General features: G+C 42.1%; 1 protein-coding gene across 2 annotated transcripts in view; it reads left to right on the forward strand.

Moving 5' to 3' along the window:
• Nucleotides 1-15,021: 15,021 nt before the first annotated feature.
• The window catches only part of LOC130176365 (transcription factor Maf), a 54,469-nt gene continuing 51,365 nt past the window's right edge, over nucleotides 15,022-18,125 (forward strand). For both annotated transcript variants that reach the window (XM_056387403.1, XM_056387401.1), the window contains exon 1: nucleotides 15,022-16,355. In XM_056387403.1, the coding sequence (XP_056243378.1) occupies nucleotides 15,379-16,355 (977 nt within the window). In that variant the 5' untranslated portion in view covers nucleotides 15,022-15,378. The remainder of the gene's footprint in view (nucleotides 16,356-18,125) is intronic.

An 18,125-nucleotide genomic window follows, 5' to 3' on the forward strand; every position in this document is an offset into this window, starting at 1 on the left:
GTACAGGAACAGAAAGAGAGTTGGTTAGGTCTGTGACCTTCCTTGCAGCTGACCTCCAGACAGGTAATGAGGTCAGTGTAAGGAGACAGATAGCTACTGCGTGGGGAGAAACATGGGCCGGGGTGCACTTGTGTAAAAGTACACCTAGTCAACACTTTCCTGTTTAACACATTAGAAACAGACTTATGTGTTTTAAAGCACCTAAAACAAATTTTATTTGAATACATAGTTCATCTGTTTATGTCTGGAACCTGATGTTTTTCAGAAAAGGCTGCAATATTTGTTTCTTTGCATGATGAGAAAAGATTGGCTCAACAACAACGATTAAAAATCTGCATTCTTTTCCTGTTATCTGACTCCAGAATTTTCCATGGCTGTAGGTAGGTGTACGAACATCTTCTTAAACGTATAGATGTAGTTGTCAGACAGAGTAGCTTTAGATAAGAAGTTGAGTGAAACCCTTTTTAATGCAGCTGTTTCTAGGAAAACTTGAATGTTATGTTTATCAGTTCTATGTTAAAAAGGCCCTTTCAAGTTAAACGAAGACTTTCTAAGATCTAACTGTCGAATTTGTCAGCTAAATTTAACTAAACTTCAATAACTGATTTATAGGCCACTTGGGGACAGCAGAAACAAACTGTAAAAAGTGAATCAAGTTTGATGATATGGTAAATGTGTTAGTAAACAGTAGCCTGTTTACTGGGGGTGTAACACAAAGCTGCCAACTGTATCTGTTAATGTCACATAAATATCTGTATTCCTACCTGTATTATGTTTAGACTGGGGGTGGGTGTGGCACTAAACATAAAGTTGTTCTAAATTGTCAAATCTGCCTCACTTTTGCATTGTTTTCTACCATGATAGATATTCCTCAAACATTTATCTGAGTTTAACTGTCAACAAAAAACATTTGATTTGTAATCAAATATCTAATAAATGTGATAAAAATTAAATTTAATCAAATTATTAAAGGAGGATTTTAACAAAAAAAGAAAAAAAAATAAGAGCTGTGTAACACTTAATGGCCTGAGTGGAAATCATTGTGTAAACAAAACAGGAACTTAGTTTGAAAATATATTGAGAAAAAAACCTGCATAATAGCTCATGTGGCCTCACTGAATAATTTTTAAAAAGGAGATTGCGCAATAGGAGGATATCCAGGTGGAAATACATTTATTTTGAAATGTCTACTTGTAAAAACTGAGAAGACCACTGACAAAAACTCCCTTGGCCCATTAGCAATGCACTTTTGAGATGGTCCCTTACTGCAGCTCCTCGGTTTCCTGTCTGTCAGGTGGCTCATGCACGTTGACAGGCTTCAGTAGGCCCTGTCAAGTCAAGCCCTATTCCACTCAACACAACTAATCAGATACAAACTGATGAAAAGTTTTAGGATGACCGTCAGTGCATGACAGAGTACCGAAGCACACCTCGTGTTTTCAGCTGTGTTGTTTACATTTTGGCGAATCTGCAGCTGCACGGTCAAAAAATCACCTGGAACTGACACCGAAGAAAATGTCTACTGATGACGTTTAAGGAGCACCTTCGTGAACACCTGTCGTCGATATGGATGGAAATCGGAGATGAAGCAAATACAAAGAGGTGATTTCGCCGATTGTAACAAGGTGTGTGTGATGTCTATGAGTGGCAGAGGTATGATGCTGTGAAGAAACGGCGGGACGTATGTGGTTAACTGATAAATTCGGTTAAGTGTGTGTGCGTGCGCGCACGTGCGTGTGTGTGTTGGGAGAATTTTTATGGGGGTTGATAATTATGTGTGGAATCGCCAGTCACAGACAGTCATGTGATCCATTGTCACTGATTATAGCTGCTGTTAGGTTGCAAATTTTAAAATCACAACTTCTCAACTTCCTGTTACTTTCTGTTAAACAAAAACAAATCTTTTCTGGCTGCTTGAAAAAGTGAAAAACTTAAAACCACAACTTAACAGGCAACCCATGTTGTGTTGTTACAGTAGGTTACTGATCTGGCAAGCTATGACTGAACTCTGCTTTAGGTCCATCAGTCACTTTTTTAAGACAAAAGAGAAGGCAGCAAAAGAAAGTAATTTTTTTTTTTTTTTTTTTTTTTTTTTTTTTTGGTGCTGCAACTGAACCCACACTCTGACAGGATGCTGAATCACTGGCTTGCAGCACGTCTGTAACAAAGTTTCCCCCTCCTCTGATCTGCAGTTTGAATTGATTTTCAGCCAGCCAAGGAGGTGAGGGTGAATGTCTGCCTTTATGCAGCTTAACTCTCAACCCTTACAGTAGCAGGGACAAGGTGACTTACAGGTAATCTATAAGAATAAGGAGCCAGGCAGGCGCCCTGGGCTTTTATTAGATCTCCGATACTCCCCGGCCCCAACCCCAGTCCCAGCCTCGGCCCCAGATTGGCACTCGCTGGCTCCACCTAGAGAAGGGCTACGTCGCAAATTACTCCAGACAGCCACTATGACATCCACCTAAAAACCACCTTTCCTTTAACAGTGGGGCCGGGGCGGCAGAGGATAGAAGATGTCAGTGTCTCCTCGCATTCACCCAAGAAGAAAGTGAGAGAGAGAGAGGCAGAGAAAGAGTGGAGGGATCCATCCGTCAGAGCTTAAGGAGTTTTCTAACAGTACATTGACCTTGAGTGCTTGCCATTGATTTCCAGTAACGCCTACCAAACAGCGTTGCAAACCCCCGCCGAGCACTGCGGGACCCTGATTGGGAACAGATTTCCCAAATTCCGATAGCATGCCACCTGCCCAGGATGATGGATAGTCCTCCTGTATGCCATCAATCCTCACCTGCTGCCGGGGAGGTGACACCTGGGCCAGATTTATCATCATATACGACATCAAGCGAGCAACCAATCAGAGAGAGGTATACTAAACTGAGGCCCCTCCCCCCTGGAGGGCTCCATTATGTTTGGAAACAGATTTATTCCTACAATGTGACAAGAGGAGGGGAGATGAGGAGGGAGAGGAAGAAGAGAGAAGTAAAGGGCAGAGAAAGTAAGAGAGGACTCCCTGGGATAAACAGGGTTAAGCTGAATGATGCTTTAAGGCAGTACTACAGTGATTAAGAATTGCACTTCCATAAAGTTTAGGAAATCACAGGAGACATATTAAAAGTAGAATGGTCAAAACAAAAGAAGCAGAGGCCAGGGTATCCTGGCTTTTAGTGAGCAATTTGCAAATACGCTCAGTGCAACAGTTTGCAATTTACTAGATTTGTTAAATAATGTTTCCTAATAAACGTGATGATACATGTATTCCAGCTGGCAATACGTCCCTTTCAGAATGTATTTGCTGTTGCAAATGATAAATGTTATTCCTCTGACACAGCGTGGGTGTGATGACATTGTTGGGGTTGTTTTTTCAAACTTTGGAACGCTTCCTCCTGAGCCACGGAGAACACTTTACAACTGTTTTCATTGGCTGAGCTGTACTCGACATGAGTAAACCAAACCTCGTGTGTAAAATTGGTAGAATGCCCCTTTAAAGATTTATAAAGCAGGGAAGTGTTTTTTCATGACTGCTGAATAGAAGCAAAAGTGATAAAAATTCATCAAAACTTTCCGGAAGAGTCACTGACATTTTTCAAACTGGCCTTTTTATATATGTTTAAAAATATTTTTGTCAGTATCGCTGTACGTCAATGTGTTCACATGATTCACAATATACAGCATATCATATAATGAACTGATCTAATTCCATCTCTCAGAAATGATCATGGAAGCAGAAGAGGTGATCACAGGACCATGAATGCGCTAATCTAATTAATATCCTCCTGTTCCTGCCACTGATTTTACGACTAGTTAAAAACCTTCTGCTGCTTTTATGGCTATTAGAAGCCAACTGTGAGCTATCTTCTACTTCACTCTATTTTCTCTCTCCACCAGCGGTTGACCATCTTAAAACTTAAGAGCCTCGAGGGAGCATAGGGTTCAACAGACTCAGAGGCCAGCTACATCTGGATCATTGCGACAAACCTCTAAAAAAAAAAAACAGTCCAGAATGAGACCTGACAGCTGTGATGATGCTGTTACGTTGCCAGGAGTTTTCCTTTCTACAATTAACCTACCATCTCCCTTCCCCGAAAACCCTTTCCTTGCCCTCTTCCTCTCCACAAACCCCCTCCTCCTTTTCCATCCTTCCCTCTCTTTCACTTGGCGGAGCTACAGCGGTTTCTCCAAGGCTCACCAGGCACAGTGCTTTAGCCCTGTGTAATCCTGCCAACCCTATTTCATTAGCCACGCGGACTAAAGAGCTTAACGACACAGCCCCATCGCAATAGAGGGAGAGAGAGAGGAAAAAAAAAACCGTCACAACACAAATTCCTCAGAATACATGGCCGCTCAGCCGGTATTTACGCTCTCTCTCTCTCTCTCTCTCTCTCTCTCTCTCTCTCTCTCTCTCTCTCTCTCTCTCTCTCTCTGTGCCTTGCCATACCTCTCCCTCTGCCTCTCCATCTCCATCTTGCAAAGGAGCCCAGAATGGATTAGAGATGGCATCAATGGGATGAGACGTATTACCAATCGATTTGGAGGGAGCATGGCATTGTTCTTCTGAGTGGAAAACTTTGGCTCTGGCCAATGTGCCGATGCCAAATGCAGCTGATTTGGAGATGAAGTTATGTGGAGGAGTGACTCTCCCTCGCTCACTCTCTCTGTCTCTATTGCTCTCTCCTGTCTCATTTCATCCAAAACTACTGCTTGCGTTTAATCACTAAAGTCATTGAGGACTGTTTTGTGGTTCGTCTGTATTGTCTAGGAGAAACATGTCGGTTTAAGAGGCTGTAAAGTAGCTTTGTACTGATCTGGGGAGAAAGGCGGATAAACAAGCAGATTGGGAGAAACCTGATCAGTGTTAATGGTGATGGTTTAGGCTTTCGTCTTTCACTGATGCCTTCTGCTTGACAGCCAACAACACCATTCTACTGATTAGACGGCGCTACTGAAAAAGAAAGACACTAGCTAAAGACTAAGAATGCCCATAGTTTCCATCCCTGATTATAGAAATCATGCTTTACTTCAGCTCTGACGGATCATGCATAAACTTTCTAACACAAAATTCTTCTCAAGTCATGATTTCTCTCCCCAGCCTTGGGTTGATTGTGTTGAAATGAACTAGAAACTTGATTATTCTCAGAATATTTGTAGCAAAGTGGTTGGAGTGACAGGGGCCTTGGATGAGGGGCCCGAGGATGTAGGGGGGCCTGGCTGGGCAGGTTGTCAGCTAAGGGCAGAGGGTGTGGGGGACAGGGGCAGAAGCTGCTGCCATATTTCTTCATGAGGGCGACAGTGACAGAGGAGCGACAAAACGAATGACCTGTCAAAAGAAATGAGAACGAATAGTTCCTGTGTTCCAGGGAAAGAGGACCCTTCAAGCATCAAGGGGCGGTTCGTTTAGAAGCAGGAACCAGGACCAAGTCTGCAGTTAGCATGACTGCTACAATAACTACTATGAACCATGAGTCTCTGTAGAGGCCAACAGAATATGTTTTCTTTTCAGTAAAAAATGTTTCCTGTATTTTCTCATTTGTTTCTATGTGGACACATTTGCGTCCAGTTGCAAATTGACCCAACCCCTTGTTTTGTGCAGAATTCAATCTGATTGAACTTTGATGCATGAAATCACAAGGCTCTCCTTTGTCCTTGAAGAAATTCTGGAAATATTCATTGTTTATATTTCTATTTTATAACTGCACAGCCAAATAAGACAAGCACCAGGAACTATTTGTTTTGCTATTGATACATAGCCAAAGTGAGCATTAGCTGTTTACTTACCAATCTAGAAGAAATGTTATGAATTCAGTAGCAAATTTTATTCCTTTACTTGCCAAGAGTGGTCTTCAGCGGTGGAAAGCAAGGCCAGTGCTAACTCTTGTTTTGCTTCTATTTCTATCACTAATTTTTCCTACTGAAGTCAGCATGCTAACCAGCTAGCCCCAGTCCGACCAGACCGTCTTGTCACTTTCCGATAGCGAGTCACTGTCTCGTCCAGTTTTCTCTGAAGAAGTAGCTGCTCAGAGGGCGTATTATAACCTCTTATCTTTTAAATGTAACAATGACTGAAACTCTTGGCAAGCGAGGATCACCACCACACATTCCTGGCAAGAAACATGTTTGGCATCAGAGAAAACTTACATATAGCCCCTTTAATGACAGTAGAGTGATGAAACGCTGTATAATTTACGATTTTGTAGACTGCTGTTATTAGCACACTAGACATGCCGGCTTCTGCAGTTTTTGTTTACAACCCAACCCACATAATTTCCTAACTTGACTCGCAGAATTTTAAATATTCAGAATAAGTAGAAATGTTTTCACAGGACTTTTTTTTTCCGTAGAACATAGTTCCAGTGAAAAACAAAACTATTTGCATGGGCTGATACTTAGGGTAAGTGGTAAGTGCTGTTGTTTTTGTTGGTGGTGGTGATTTGGGTAAACCAATCTTTTACCGTACCTGCTATAAAATTTATAGAGATCTCGTTTGTGTGCACTGTACATCAGCTGCTGAGTCTGACAAACTGCCTTTTGCATGATGGGACTTTGTCCCATGAATGCTCCATTTTCTCAATCTCCTTCTCTCTGCAGAAAGAGCAGCTTCTCCCTCCCTGTTTTTTTTTCCTTAATGTCCCCCTTCTGTCTGCCCCTCTCCTCTCTTTTTCTGTCTCATCATTAGTGGCTGTCCCATGTTGAGGGGAGAGTAATCTGAACTACTTGTCCCAGGGGCCCATTCCTTTACTTCCTGCTGTAGGAATAAGCGGCCTATTGATTAGTTATCAGCCCGTAATTGGGCTGCAATCTCCCTCGCCCTCAGATATCCCCAGATATATGACACTCCTGACAGCCTGAGAGGTGGGTGAGGAGGGTGGGGGGGTTCCTCCTGCCTGCCAACACTTTACTCAACAAAATGTCTTCCTGACCGCATAGATGCCAGCTGCTGCCCACGTCTCTCTTCCTGCAAAGGGATTTTCAACATCATGCCAGGGAAAGATTATTCAATCTTTCAAATTATAAAGCCAGCGAGAGGTCCACCAGGATTTTATGCTCTGTGTTAACTATGAGCACCCATTTTTGCCATTTTCTCATAGGAATAAACTCTGAAATTGTAATCAGAGTTTTAAAATGAAAATGGTGCGGCTTACCGAGAAAGAAACTTATATAAGCTCAGAGTAAGTACACCATTCGCATATGGATAATTGCCTGTGAGGGATTTCAATACAAATTGAGGCTCAGGAAGCGGATAAGCAACAGGAAGGGTGTCTCTGCTCCTGTGTAAGCATCCAAATCTACTGTGAGTGCGCAAAGAACCATGACTAACTCTTACTAAGTCTGTTTGTGCGTTTTTAGGAAAAGCTTAAAGATACTTTCCTCTCTTCTTCATCTCGTTCCTTCTTGCTGTCACAACCTCCTTTTTCCCCAAATGTATGTGTCACTCTCAGGATCTCTGTCTGTTTAGAAATGTGTATATCACTCTCCCACACACTCCACTCATCACAGCGAGGTCTTAATTGTGAGTGTTTGTGAGTTTGATCAGAGTGTGCGGAGAGGGGGTGAAGTGGAGATGTGTCCCGCTGGGTTCCTCAGACAGACACGACATGTCAAACCCTCCATTTAGCAGCCAGATTAACGCTTATCCCAGCCCTCCTCCTGCTCCCTCGCTCCTCCCATCTCTCCTTCAAAACCACATCTGATAAACATCTCATTTCCACACTCAATATTGCCATAATCAAAAGTCCACCTATTAAATGAAGCCTGTTCATCATCCCGTTTCACTCATCCCTCGGTCCGGTAACGATCAACTTCTTTTCCCTCCATTCTCCTCCCTCGCTCTCCCCCAGAGAAGTGAATATCCCGGTGGAGGTGCATTTGTCTCCTGGCATCAATATAGTGGAGGTATAAAAGATTGTTGTATGAGGCCGTGGTGTCCTGTGGGCTGCATTGTCTCTGCAGCTTCCTCTCTGACAGAGTGCAGAATAACGCAGAGAGATGTGACTTTAGTTTGCCTGCTCCCTCAAACACTCCTCTGCTTACTAAGAGCTATAGGCAAATGATTCTTCAATTTCTGAGGAACAGATGAGGGGATTATCACAGGGAGGCTAAAATTAGTATTTACATTCATTTGCAATAATCTTAAATCACACTGCAAGCAGAGGTGTTTACATTGTCATCTTTCTATTGGCTGAATCTCTTAGTGTCTCCAAGGGGACAGACAATGAGAGCATGTGTGGAAAGAGTTCAGAGGAGGACTGGGTTAGGTCATGCGGACTGTTTGTATGTGCACCTGCTAGGACTGCCCCCTGATCTGTACATAGCCAGTGGCTCCTTTTGTGTGTGTGTGTGTGTGTGTGTGTGTGTGTGTGTGTGTGTGTGTGTGTGTGTGTGTGTGTGTGTGTGTGTGTGTGTGTGTGTGTGTGCGTGCGCGCGCACGCGTGCGTGCATGCGTGTGTGTGTGTGTGTACAGGACTGAGTGAACCAGAGAAGTTTGTGCTCATCTTGTGGTTCTAGTTACAAAGCATTTGAACTAAACAGTACTTTATACAGTACTTGTTTGTAACATTATAGTTTGTTGTTATAATTTCTTCTAGTGTGATTCAGTCTGTTTACTTTTTCTGACCAGGCCTGTCACTCAACATCAAGAAGAAACAATATGTACATGTAAAAAAAAAATTTGAATGCAAATACTGTATTTCTTTATTTCTTTATTTTATTTTTTCAACCACAACTTAAACCAAAATTTTTAATGTTAATGGCTGCAGTTAACATCTAGTTTCATTATCAGTTAGTCAGTCTCTTATTTTTTACATGTGTCACATTATCATTTTATCTATGACAGAACTGAAAAGGGCAGAAAACAAAGAAAAATCCCCACAGCCCAAAGTCACATCTTCACATTGCTGGTTTTGTACAGCCAACAGTAAAAACCCCACAGATATCCAGTTCACAATCATATAAAACAGAACAAATCAGAAAGTACTTTCATTTGAGAAGCTTAAGCTTAAGAATGTTGTTACTCTAGCTTGATAAGTAACTGAAATTATAAAAGTTGTTGATTACTTTTCTGTCAATTGACAAATCATTTACCCAGTTAATTTAATTATCTTTTAATAGTCTTTTGGCACTCCTTATGTTGACTTAATGTAACCCCATTTCTAAACCATATTTTTGCTTTAGTTGCATTAAAATAACTTTTTGAGAGAAATCGTAAGAGACTGAAAATGAACAGTGAGCAGTGAGTGTTTCAGTCCCGGTGAGTAATACTGTGTAAACCTGCTGTATCTGTAAGTACGTGTGTGTGTGTGTGATTTGATATTGTCGTGTAAATATGGGATGAATGTGATGACGATGTGGAGGAGGTGAGGGAGGAGAAAAGGGGAAGAGGGCTCTTTGCACCTCCCCTCTGTGCGACGGCGCAGTTCGACTCTGACTAATGGGGAAACTCTTTATGTATATGAGTCACATTAATAACGGCGCAGAGTGGACACTGTGAACATTAATAACAGTATACCGTTGCAGAGAGCGTATAGGACAGTACCTATACCGGCCACATCAATAACAACTCACAACCTCCAACTGCAACATGAATCATCGTGCCGGTGTGCGTGCTGAGAGTCACACATGCAAACACTGTGCATGTTAGAAGCCTAAAAGTAGAAAGTCACAGTCATTAGCCATGAAAAGCTGAAATCATCCACGTTTCTTCCACAGTTAAAGCAGCCATTAGAAGCCATTAGCTTTGGGGGAATACAAATAGCTTGTGTAGCTTGAATTGTTTTTGTTGTTTTGTGCTTTGACTTCTACCTGCTCCTCCACATGCTGGGTGATGCACGGTGGGGATAGCTAATGAGGCCACTAATGTAGCAGTGTGCGTCTAATGAGAGGAGATGAGCTTGGGTTGTGTATGATTTTTGTGTGTGTAAACATGATCACATTCAAGAACCTGGAATGCAGGATCCACTACGAACTCCTTCATCTCGCTGCACTTCAACATGCAGTTTCACACCTTTGTGTATTCGTAAAGCCCTTGAAAATCATTCATTCGCAGGCTGCACTGACGCGTGAACGACCCACATCTCTTCATCACGTTACCCATTCACGCTGGATATCATATTTTAAACTACACGTGCAGGTTTTCCTGGTTTTTTAAGGTGTAACAGAAGTGCATCCCGTGTTACACAGAGAGCGAGCGCAGATGAGGCTGCTCAGCCGATGCTTGTGATGTTCACCTGCTGTGAGAGACAATCACCAGATGTGAAGAGGAGAGTTTGACACATGCAAGTCTGCTCATTGTGGCCAATTACCAGGTTGAAGCATCCTTCTGGCAGGCACAGAGCCAAAGAGTGTCACAGCCTGGTTTTCTAATCAAGTATGTCCAATCATTTGAATCTGAATTTTATGTTTGCAGGTATTTTACTCTGCATAATATTTCCATTATTAGGTTTTTGATTGTCTGTGGTGACTGGACACACTGTTGAGTTTATCCAGCAAAACAGGATAAGAGGGGAAAAAAAAAAAATCAACAGAGGAACCGTAGTCGTTCATATTGACATATCACTGGTAGGTCTGTGTCTTATCTCTGAAGACACCGTTTCACTATTTGCGAGTGTGTGTGCAGGTACAATCCAAGGTAATGATCAGACTCACTTGTTGAGGCCCCATTTCTCCTCCATTAACCAGGCAGACGTTTTTCAGCTTGTCAAGTCCACATATAAACAGACAGTTCACAGCGAGGGCTGCTGCCTGCTTCCTGAGCAGGTAAATGAATCGAAAAAGGTTGTAAAAGTCTGATTAATGCAGGATTGGGGAACAGGACAGTGAGATAGTGGGGAGAGAGAGAGAGAGAGAGAGCGACTGGGCCTGTTCTGTCGAACACTTTGCAAATATGGCACTTTGTTTCCGTGATGTGGAAGCTTATTATCTTAATATGCATTATTTTATTCCCCCTATAAAACACTGGCAGAGGAAAGTGTGGTACCGGTCTTCATGCTCCTCCTTGTAATAGCTTCTCACAGCTCCTCATTTTATTACAAAAGATACAACAGTTAGTTAAGACCCCACGAAACATTTCATTTTCTGTCCTGCTAATTAAATGTGTCTCAGATGAGCCCACTGAGCCCACTCGTCTGGTTGTCCCCCATTTGGAGTGCCACCAGAGTTTAATATATGGCATTAAACAGGGATTGAGAATGAATATGAAGCCTACCTCCCATTGGGAATGTAATGAATGATTATAAGGCATAATCTTGGTAATGCAGAAATCCTTTAGTTTCTGTCGTTTTATTTAAGTTACTGTCTGTTAAATATGGTAATGTCTTTGGCTATTTTTGGCACACTTAAGATTTGGAATAGTGTGAGTGGGGTTATAAAATGCATATCTTGCAGATACATAAAGTGAGCTTTAATGAGTTTTTTCTCAACGCTCTCAATCCTCCATTTCCTTTCTTTGTCAGAACATTGTGATAATATTTTATACAGCATTACGATCATATCATGGTGTTTACGCTGCCCATATTTGTAATTAAATTGTATTTTTGCACTTTATTTATATTACAGACCTCACGAGTGGCTTCTGCTTCTCTGACTAGACCTGTCAGCAAAACCTTTCTACTCTAAAGGTGGGTAACAAAAGCAAACTACTTACACATCCTCTGTTAGTGTGTAACTTCAGGGAACCCCAGAGGCAAACAAAAGGTTAGCATGCTGAAAATAAAAGTGAGGTCTGTTGCAACATGGCACATAAGTCATACGGTAATGAGGATGTTTTTAATAGATGTAACAATTAGTAAAGTCACAGCACCAGTAAATCACAGGGAACACTGGGAGCACTGGTTATCCTTTACCCAAGACGCATCAGTGTTCTCCTGGGGTGAACTCTGAAGGTCAGGCGGTGTCTCATTAACACCTACTGTAACTGGTCTCCACATGGAAGAGCCAGACTATTAACACAAAGCTGGTTTGTGCACTCGAGTCCAGGGCATTAGCGGTGTCACAGGAGAGTCACCCAGCCTCAAGAAGTTGGATGTTTTCATTCACAAACCATTTGACCACAGGCTCTTTCAGTCTCTCCAAATACATGAAGATACAAAATAAGTATCTGCAAGTATTTAGGCCTTTTTAGGGTAATGTAATTCTTACAGTAAGCAAAAATTTTCTCAGTTTTAAGTTAAAGGAAGAACTTCATTTTCACATGGTTTTTGTTTTGATATATTTAAGTATAACATTATCATATAACACTGGTGATCGAATTGTCTTGGCTTTTCCTCTGCACTAACACTGTGTGAGTGGGCCTCCTCCTGCAGTATAAGCTCATTTTATGATATATGTCCACGTGCAACTCCTGTATAGTCTGGGGGAAAAAATCATCCTGAATATAATAAAGACAGTAGTAAACTTCATGGCAGTGAGCTGCCTGTGTGAAACTCCACAGGGAGACAAAATGAGGTGCATACAGGACTATTAGCCCTCAGTAACACAGCTGATGCATTTGCTCTGGACTCAGCTGGTTAACCCTTGAGACTCCTGTGCCGATAAATACTGGTTTAAGAGATCTGGCAAACCCAGAGCTCACACAGCAGTAGCTAGTGTCTGCTGCTGCACCAAATATGGCTCTGTACAAACACAACTTAAACTGCTCGCGCTGTCTGTTTGGGACTTGTATGTGACATTATATCATTATTATTACATTGAAATTAAAGCAAAAATACAGAAGTTTGTGGCCAAACAAACCACCGTTTGAACAATTTTAGATAGCTGTAAGGGGATTTATAATTATGATGAGTTTTTTGTTATTTTGCCAGTTTTACAGAACTAAAAAAATGACATCTTACAACCACAGATCATTTTATTCACTCTTATCTTGCTCCACCTCCCTGAGTTATGTCACTAATTTCCCTGTCAACAACGAGAAACCATAATATCATGATGGTGGTTAAAACATCTACAAATGACTGTATAAAAAGCAATATTCAGTATATATATATATATATATGTATAGTTACTTTCAAGTTCATTTTACTATATCCTGCTACAAGTCTGAAATTACACTACATCAGTACTAACATATAGCAGCATCAGATGGGACAGTCTCTTTAATGTTTATTCAAAAGCATCAGAGGGGCCTCTGTTGTGTGTTCTAATGAATAAAACACAATGTTTATCCTTCCTGTTTAACGTTAAGTCCCCATGAACAGTCACAGGGACCAAGAGAATATTTACTTGTGTTGGGACACCAGGGAGTTGGATTATCTGCTGGCGGCTTTGTAGTTTTCAGAAGCTTCCCCGTGTGACATGTTCCAGGGAGAGTACTCTTATTTACTCTCCAGTCCTATGTGTATAGCCCTCCTTATTGTTTGTTCTTATGTGCCACCACTCCTGAGGACTGTGCTCCAGGAGAGAGAGAGAGAGAGAGAGAGAGAGAGAGAGAGAGAGAGAGAGAGAGAGAGAAGAGAGAGAGAGAGAGAGAGAGAGAGAGAGAGAGAGAGAGAGAGAGAGAGAGAGAGAGAGAGAGAGAGAGAGAGAGAGAGAGAGAGAGACAGAGAGACAGAGAGACAGAGAGACAGAGAGACAGAGAGACAGAGAGAGAGAGAGAGAGAGAGACAGAGAGAGAGAGAGAGAGAGAGTCACAGAGAGAGAGAGTCACAGAGAGAGAGAGAGAGAGACTCTGATGCTGTGATCATTACATGGGATTGAGACTATAGACTCCAGGACAAGGATGGAGGTGTTGTCACTGCAAACTATTTCATTGGAAAAAAGATAAAAAGATTTTATGTTGACAGTGAAATCTACTCAATGTGAATACTTAAGAAACATGATTTATGTGTGATTTAAATAATCTCTTTTTATGTTTTTTTTTTTTTTTCTATTTTCAAGGTTTTTTTCCCGCTGTTTTAAACCATGGCCAATTACAAATGTGTTTGCCTGTTCTGGGCAATCATGGGACAAATGTTTGCCTCGTTAAATCATCTTCAGTCTCATCAGTATGACTGAGAAGAGAGAGCAGATGAGGCTCCGCTTTGAGCTAAATGATTAAAAAATATTTCCCCACTTACAACAGAAAAGTGTGTATGTGTGTGTGTGTGTGTGTGTGTGTGTGTGTGTGTGTGTGTGTGTGTGTACACTGCAAGACAATCGGATACAGACAAACCCTGACCAGTGCCACATGGAGTCGTCTTTTATACCGAAAGGTGGCGACATTGGGTTTCCAAACAATGTCAATGAACCGGACCCGTGCCACGCTCTCTTCAAACACTTCAACCCTCCTCCACATGTGGTGATCTGTTTCTGCCGTTATAGGTGGTATATGGAGCATTTATCTATTGCTCAATGAAAATTAAAAGGCATTGTTTGATACATTACAGTACCTCGATGTTTTGTGTGACAGACTCGCACTGTTGTTGTGTTGTTTGATAAGACTTTTGAGATCAGTTTGACTCTTTAATTAGAAAGCTGCTTATTTACTAATGAATGAAATCCACCTGTGCACTTTCGGACTGCATGAGAGCTGGATTAACAAAGTCTGACTAATCAACAGATCATGCTGAGACAAATAATATCGTTGACAAATATGCTCTGATAATTAATTTGAATTATATTTTATGTAATTATTATGAGGGAAAAATATTAAATGTGTGTTAAAATGATACGGAAGTGCTAATCTAAAAAAGGTAGACATGCATATTTACCATCTGAAATCTTCGTGCAATCCTTGCAATGTGTTTTCTTTCTCTCGCTTTCTTTCTTTTCCATGAAAAGTGACAAAAGGATGAATATTTAGTCTCATGTGTCAATCTGCTGATAGGCTCGGACACTTCAGAAAACTTTGGTTTCTATACCGTTATGCTAATTACGAGCCCAGGCTGAGCTGCTCATTGGCTGAGTCTCGGTCAATTTCATATTTCAGTCCTGACGTCAGGGCGCCTATAAAACTAAGCAATGCTTTTTAACTCGTCGGCTGACTGATCCCTTAGAAAAAAAAAATCTATCAATCCTTGGGTGGAGTTTTTTTTTTTCTCTTTCTCCACAAGGCAACTATTTGCCCGGGACACGTACGTGAACCTCCTCAAATTGGCGCACTAATCCTAAAAGGAGCCATGAAGTGTTAAATGGTAGAAACAGAGAGAGCGGCGCTCAGACACCCGCACGCTGGGAGAGAGGGAGGAAACAGCGCTGCTCCAATGCGTCTGTGCAACACAGACTGAAGAAAAAAAAAACTTATCGACTCACAAAACCAAAACCTGCGCTGCGCAATTAGTGCGAGAAAATCCACTTTTTCCTCCGGTTTTGAAGAAAATAAATAAAGAAATCAAGCTGGCTCAGTGCGTGTCTCAGCAGCCCACTTTGACAGGTGCTCCTCACCCCCTTTGGAGGACTGTCAACAGCAAGAGGATGGCATCAGAACTGGCAATGAGCAACTCCGACCTGCCCACCAGTCCCCTGGCCATGGAATATGTTAATGACTTCGATCTGATGAAGTTTGAAGTGAAAAAGGAGCCGGTGGAGCCCGATCGCAGCATCAGCCAGTGCAGCCGCCTGGTCGCCGGGGGATCCCTATCTTCCACCCCGATGAGCACGCCTTGCAGCTCGGTTCCCCCCTCTCCAAGCTTCTCGGCGCCCAGTCCGGGATCAGGGAGCGAACAGAAGGCGCACTTGGAGGATTTCTACTGGATGACCGGGTACCAACAGCAGTTGAACCCCGAGGCTCTGGGCTTTAGCCCGGAGGACGCAGTAGAGGCGCTGATCAGCAGCAGTCACCAGCTCCAGACCTTCGATGGCTATGCCAGAGGGCAGCAGTTCGGCGGCGCAGCCGGGGCAGGAGGCGCCATGGCCGGGGAGGAGATGGGATCAGCGGCCGCCGTGGTGTCCGCAGTTATCGCCGCAGCCGCAGCTCAGAACGGGGCTCCCCACCACCACCACCACCATCACCACCACCACCACACAGGGGCACACCACCCATCCTCCGGGTCTCAGTCCGGCGGCGGAGCGGGGGGAAACCACCAGCACCTGCGCTTGGAAGACCGGTTCTCGGACGAGCAGCTGGTGACCATGTCGGTGCGGGAATTGAACCGGCAGCTCCGGGGGGTCAGCAAGGAAGAAGTGATCCGTCTGAAACAGAAGAGGAGGACACTAAAGAACAGGGGCTATGCCCAGTCCTGCCGGTACAAGCGGGTCCAGCAGCGGCACGTCTTGGAGGGAGAGAAGACGCAACTCATGCAGCAGGTGGACCACCTCAAGCAGGAGATCTCCCGGCTGGCCAGGGAGAGGGACGCCTACAAGGAGAAATACGAGAAGCTGATCAGCACCGGCTTCAGAGAAAACGGAGGATCCAGCAGCGACAACAACCCCTCATCCCCGGAGTTTTTCATGTGAGTCTCGGCGCTGAAAAGTTTTAATAACCGACCCTCACAAAGAAACGGGGGAAAAAAAAAAACTTTAAATTTGCGCGCAGCTAAAATTAAGTTGTGCGTGCTTGTGTTGAAGTTGTTTTGTTAAAGCTGCGTTAGTTAAGTACAAAAGAGTTTTTCCACTTTTCTGTATTTCAGACGTGTTTTTGTTTCAGGGTGAGGAATTTTGTTTGATTTGCTTTTTCACAAAGATGCATAAATAGGCTTTTATAAAAGACTCTGAAAAGGAATTCAGTTTTCCACAAATATTTTAAAGGACTTGTGTCCAGTTCGTCATGTTTGTCTTTTAGAGACAAAATAACTTGACAACGTGCAGCACATAGGTCCGCTCCTCTCCTCATCCTGCGCCTCGTCCATCCTGTTCACTTTACACAGAAAATTGTTTTGTGAAATGAAATAATCCTCAGGCACAGCAGCTTTATTTTAAACTTCTTTTTGTGTTTTTACTCAAAGTCAGTTAATTTTGAATGATCTCATTTTCATATTTTCCATGTGTCTTGTAAAAAAAAAAAAAAAAAACCCCAAACAAACAACAACAACAACAAAAAAAAAAACATCCAAACTCAGAAGAGAAGTTTGGAAATTAGAGACTGTTGTGTGAAGCGGTGCATGCTGGTCATGTACGGACTGTGTTTTTGCTCCTTTTTGTTTGTTTTTTTCCCCTTTTCCTATTTTTTGTGAACCTGTGTATAATGACTGTGTTACACCATGACTGCATTGTTCAGCCTAATCACCTTTTGTAAAAAAAAAAAAAAAAAAAAAAAAAGTGTGGAGAAGTACATTCATCCGTCACTTTGCTTCTTAAACGTTCACCGCGAACATGAACCCTTCATCATCCTACCAGCCTCTTGTGGGGGAAAAAAATGACTTTGTGGAAAAAGACAAATTTGTCCTTAATATTGATTTATACTGACAGACCACACATGAAAGTGAAGAGCATCGGGGTGTTTAGTAGAAACACCTCTAATTCTTCCTGACTGATGCACAGACTAAACAGACTGCGATCAACAAGTGGGGCTGAAGATAAAAAGGTTTGAACACAGCAGAAGCAGATTATGATGCATGCCATGAAATAAATTAGAGAGAGGCTAAAAAAAAGTGTTGCAACAAATGCCCTATTCTTCCTGTAGTTCGCTGATAATGTGATTTCCTTTCATTTTAAGGAACTTGGTGAAGTTTACTCTGAACCCTGTGGGTCTGATTCGGTCAATAAACTGTGAACTGTTTGGAAACTGAGATTTAATGTTCTCCCGGTGTTGCAGAATAATTAAGCAAAGTATCAAGCAGACATACATCTTTTTGTGATGCCCTGGGTTTCTGATGTCTGGATAGTACAGTTAACTGGCAGATATCGTGTTCACTCTTAAAATGGAATTAAAAAAATCTATACCATTCATCAATAAACCTTCATGAGAGGAAACAAATACATTCTCCTGAAAATGTTTATTATTTTTGTTCTCTTTAGTTTTGCATGTTGTTTGTCACTTTGTCTTTGAGGCGATGCCACACACTCTCACTCTTATAATCTTCTAAAGTGAAATAGCCTGTGAACAGAAGAACAAAATGCCAATTGAAAATGTCATTGAGATAACATAAACGTCTGGTTTTTATTTTGATTGTAACCAAGACCAAGTCCAACTCTATAAGTAATTTAGGCTTCAACTAATATACGTTTTGTATTCTAATTTTTTTTTTTTCGTGTAAAGATCACGGCGAATTATTTCTACTAGT

This window comes from Seriola aureovittata, chromosome 10 (assembly GCF_021018895.1).
Source record: "Seriola aureovittata isolate HTS-2021-v1 ecotype China chromosome 10, ASM2101889v1, whole genome shotgun sequence".
NCBI classification, from domain to species: domain Eukaryota; kingdom Metazoa; phylum Chordata; class Actinopteri; order Carangiformes; family Carangidae; genus Seriola; species Seriola aureovittata.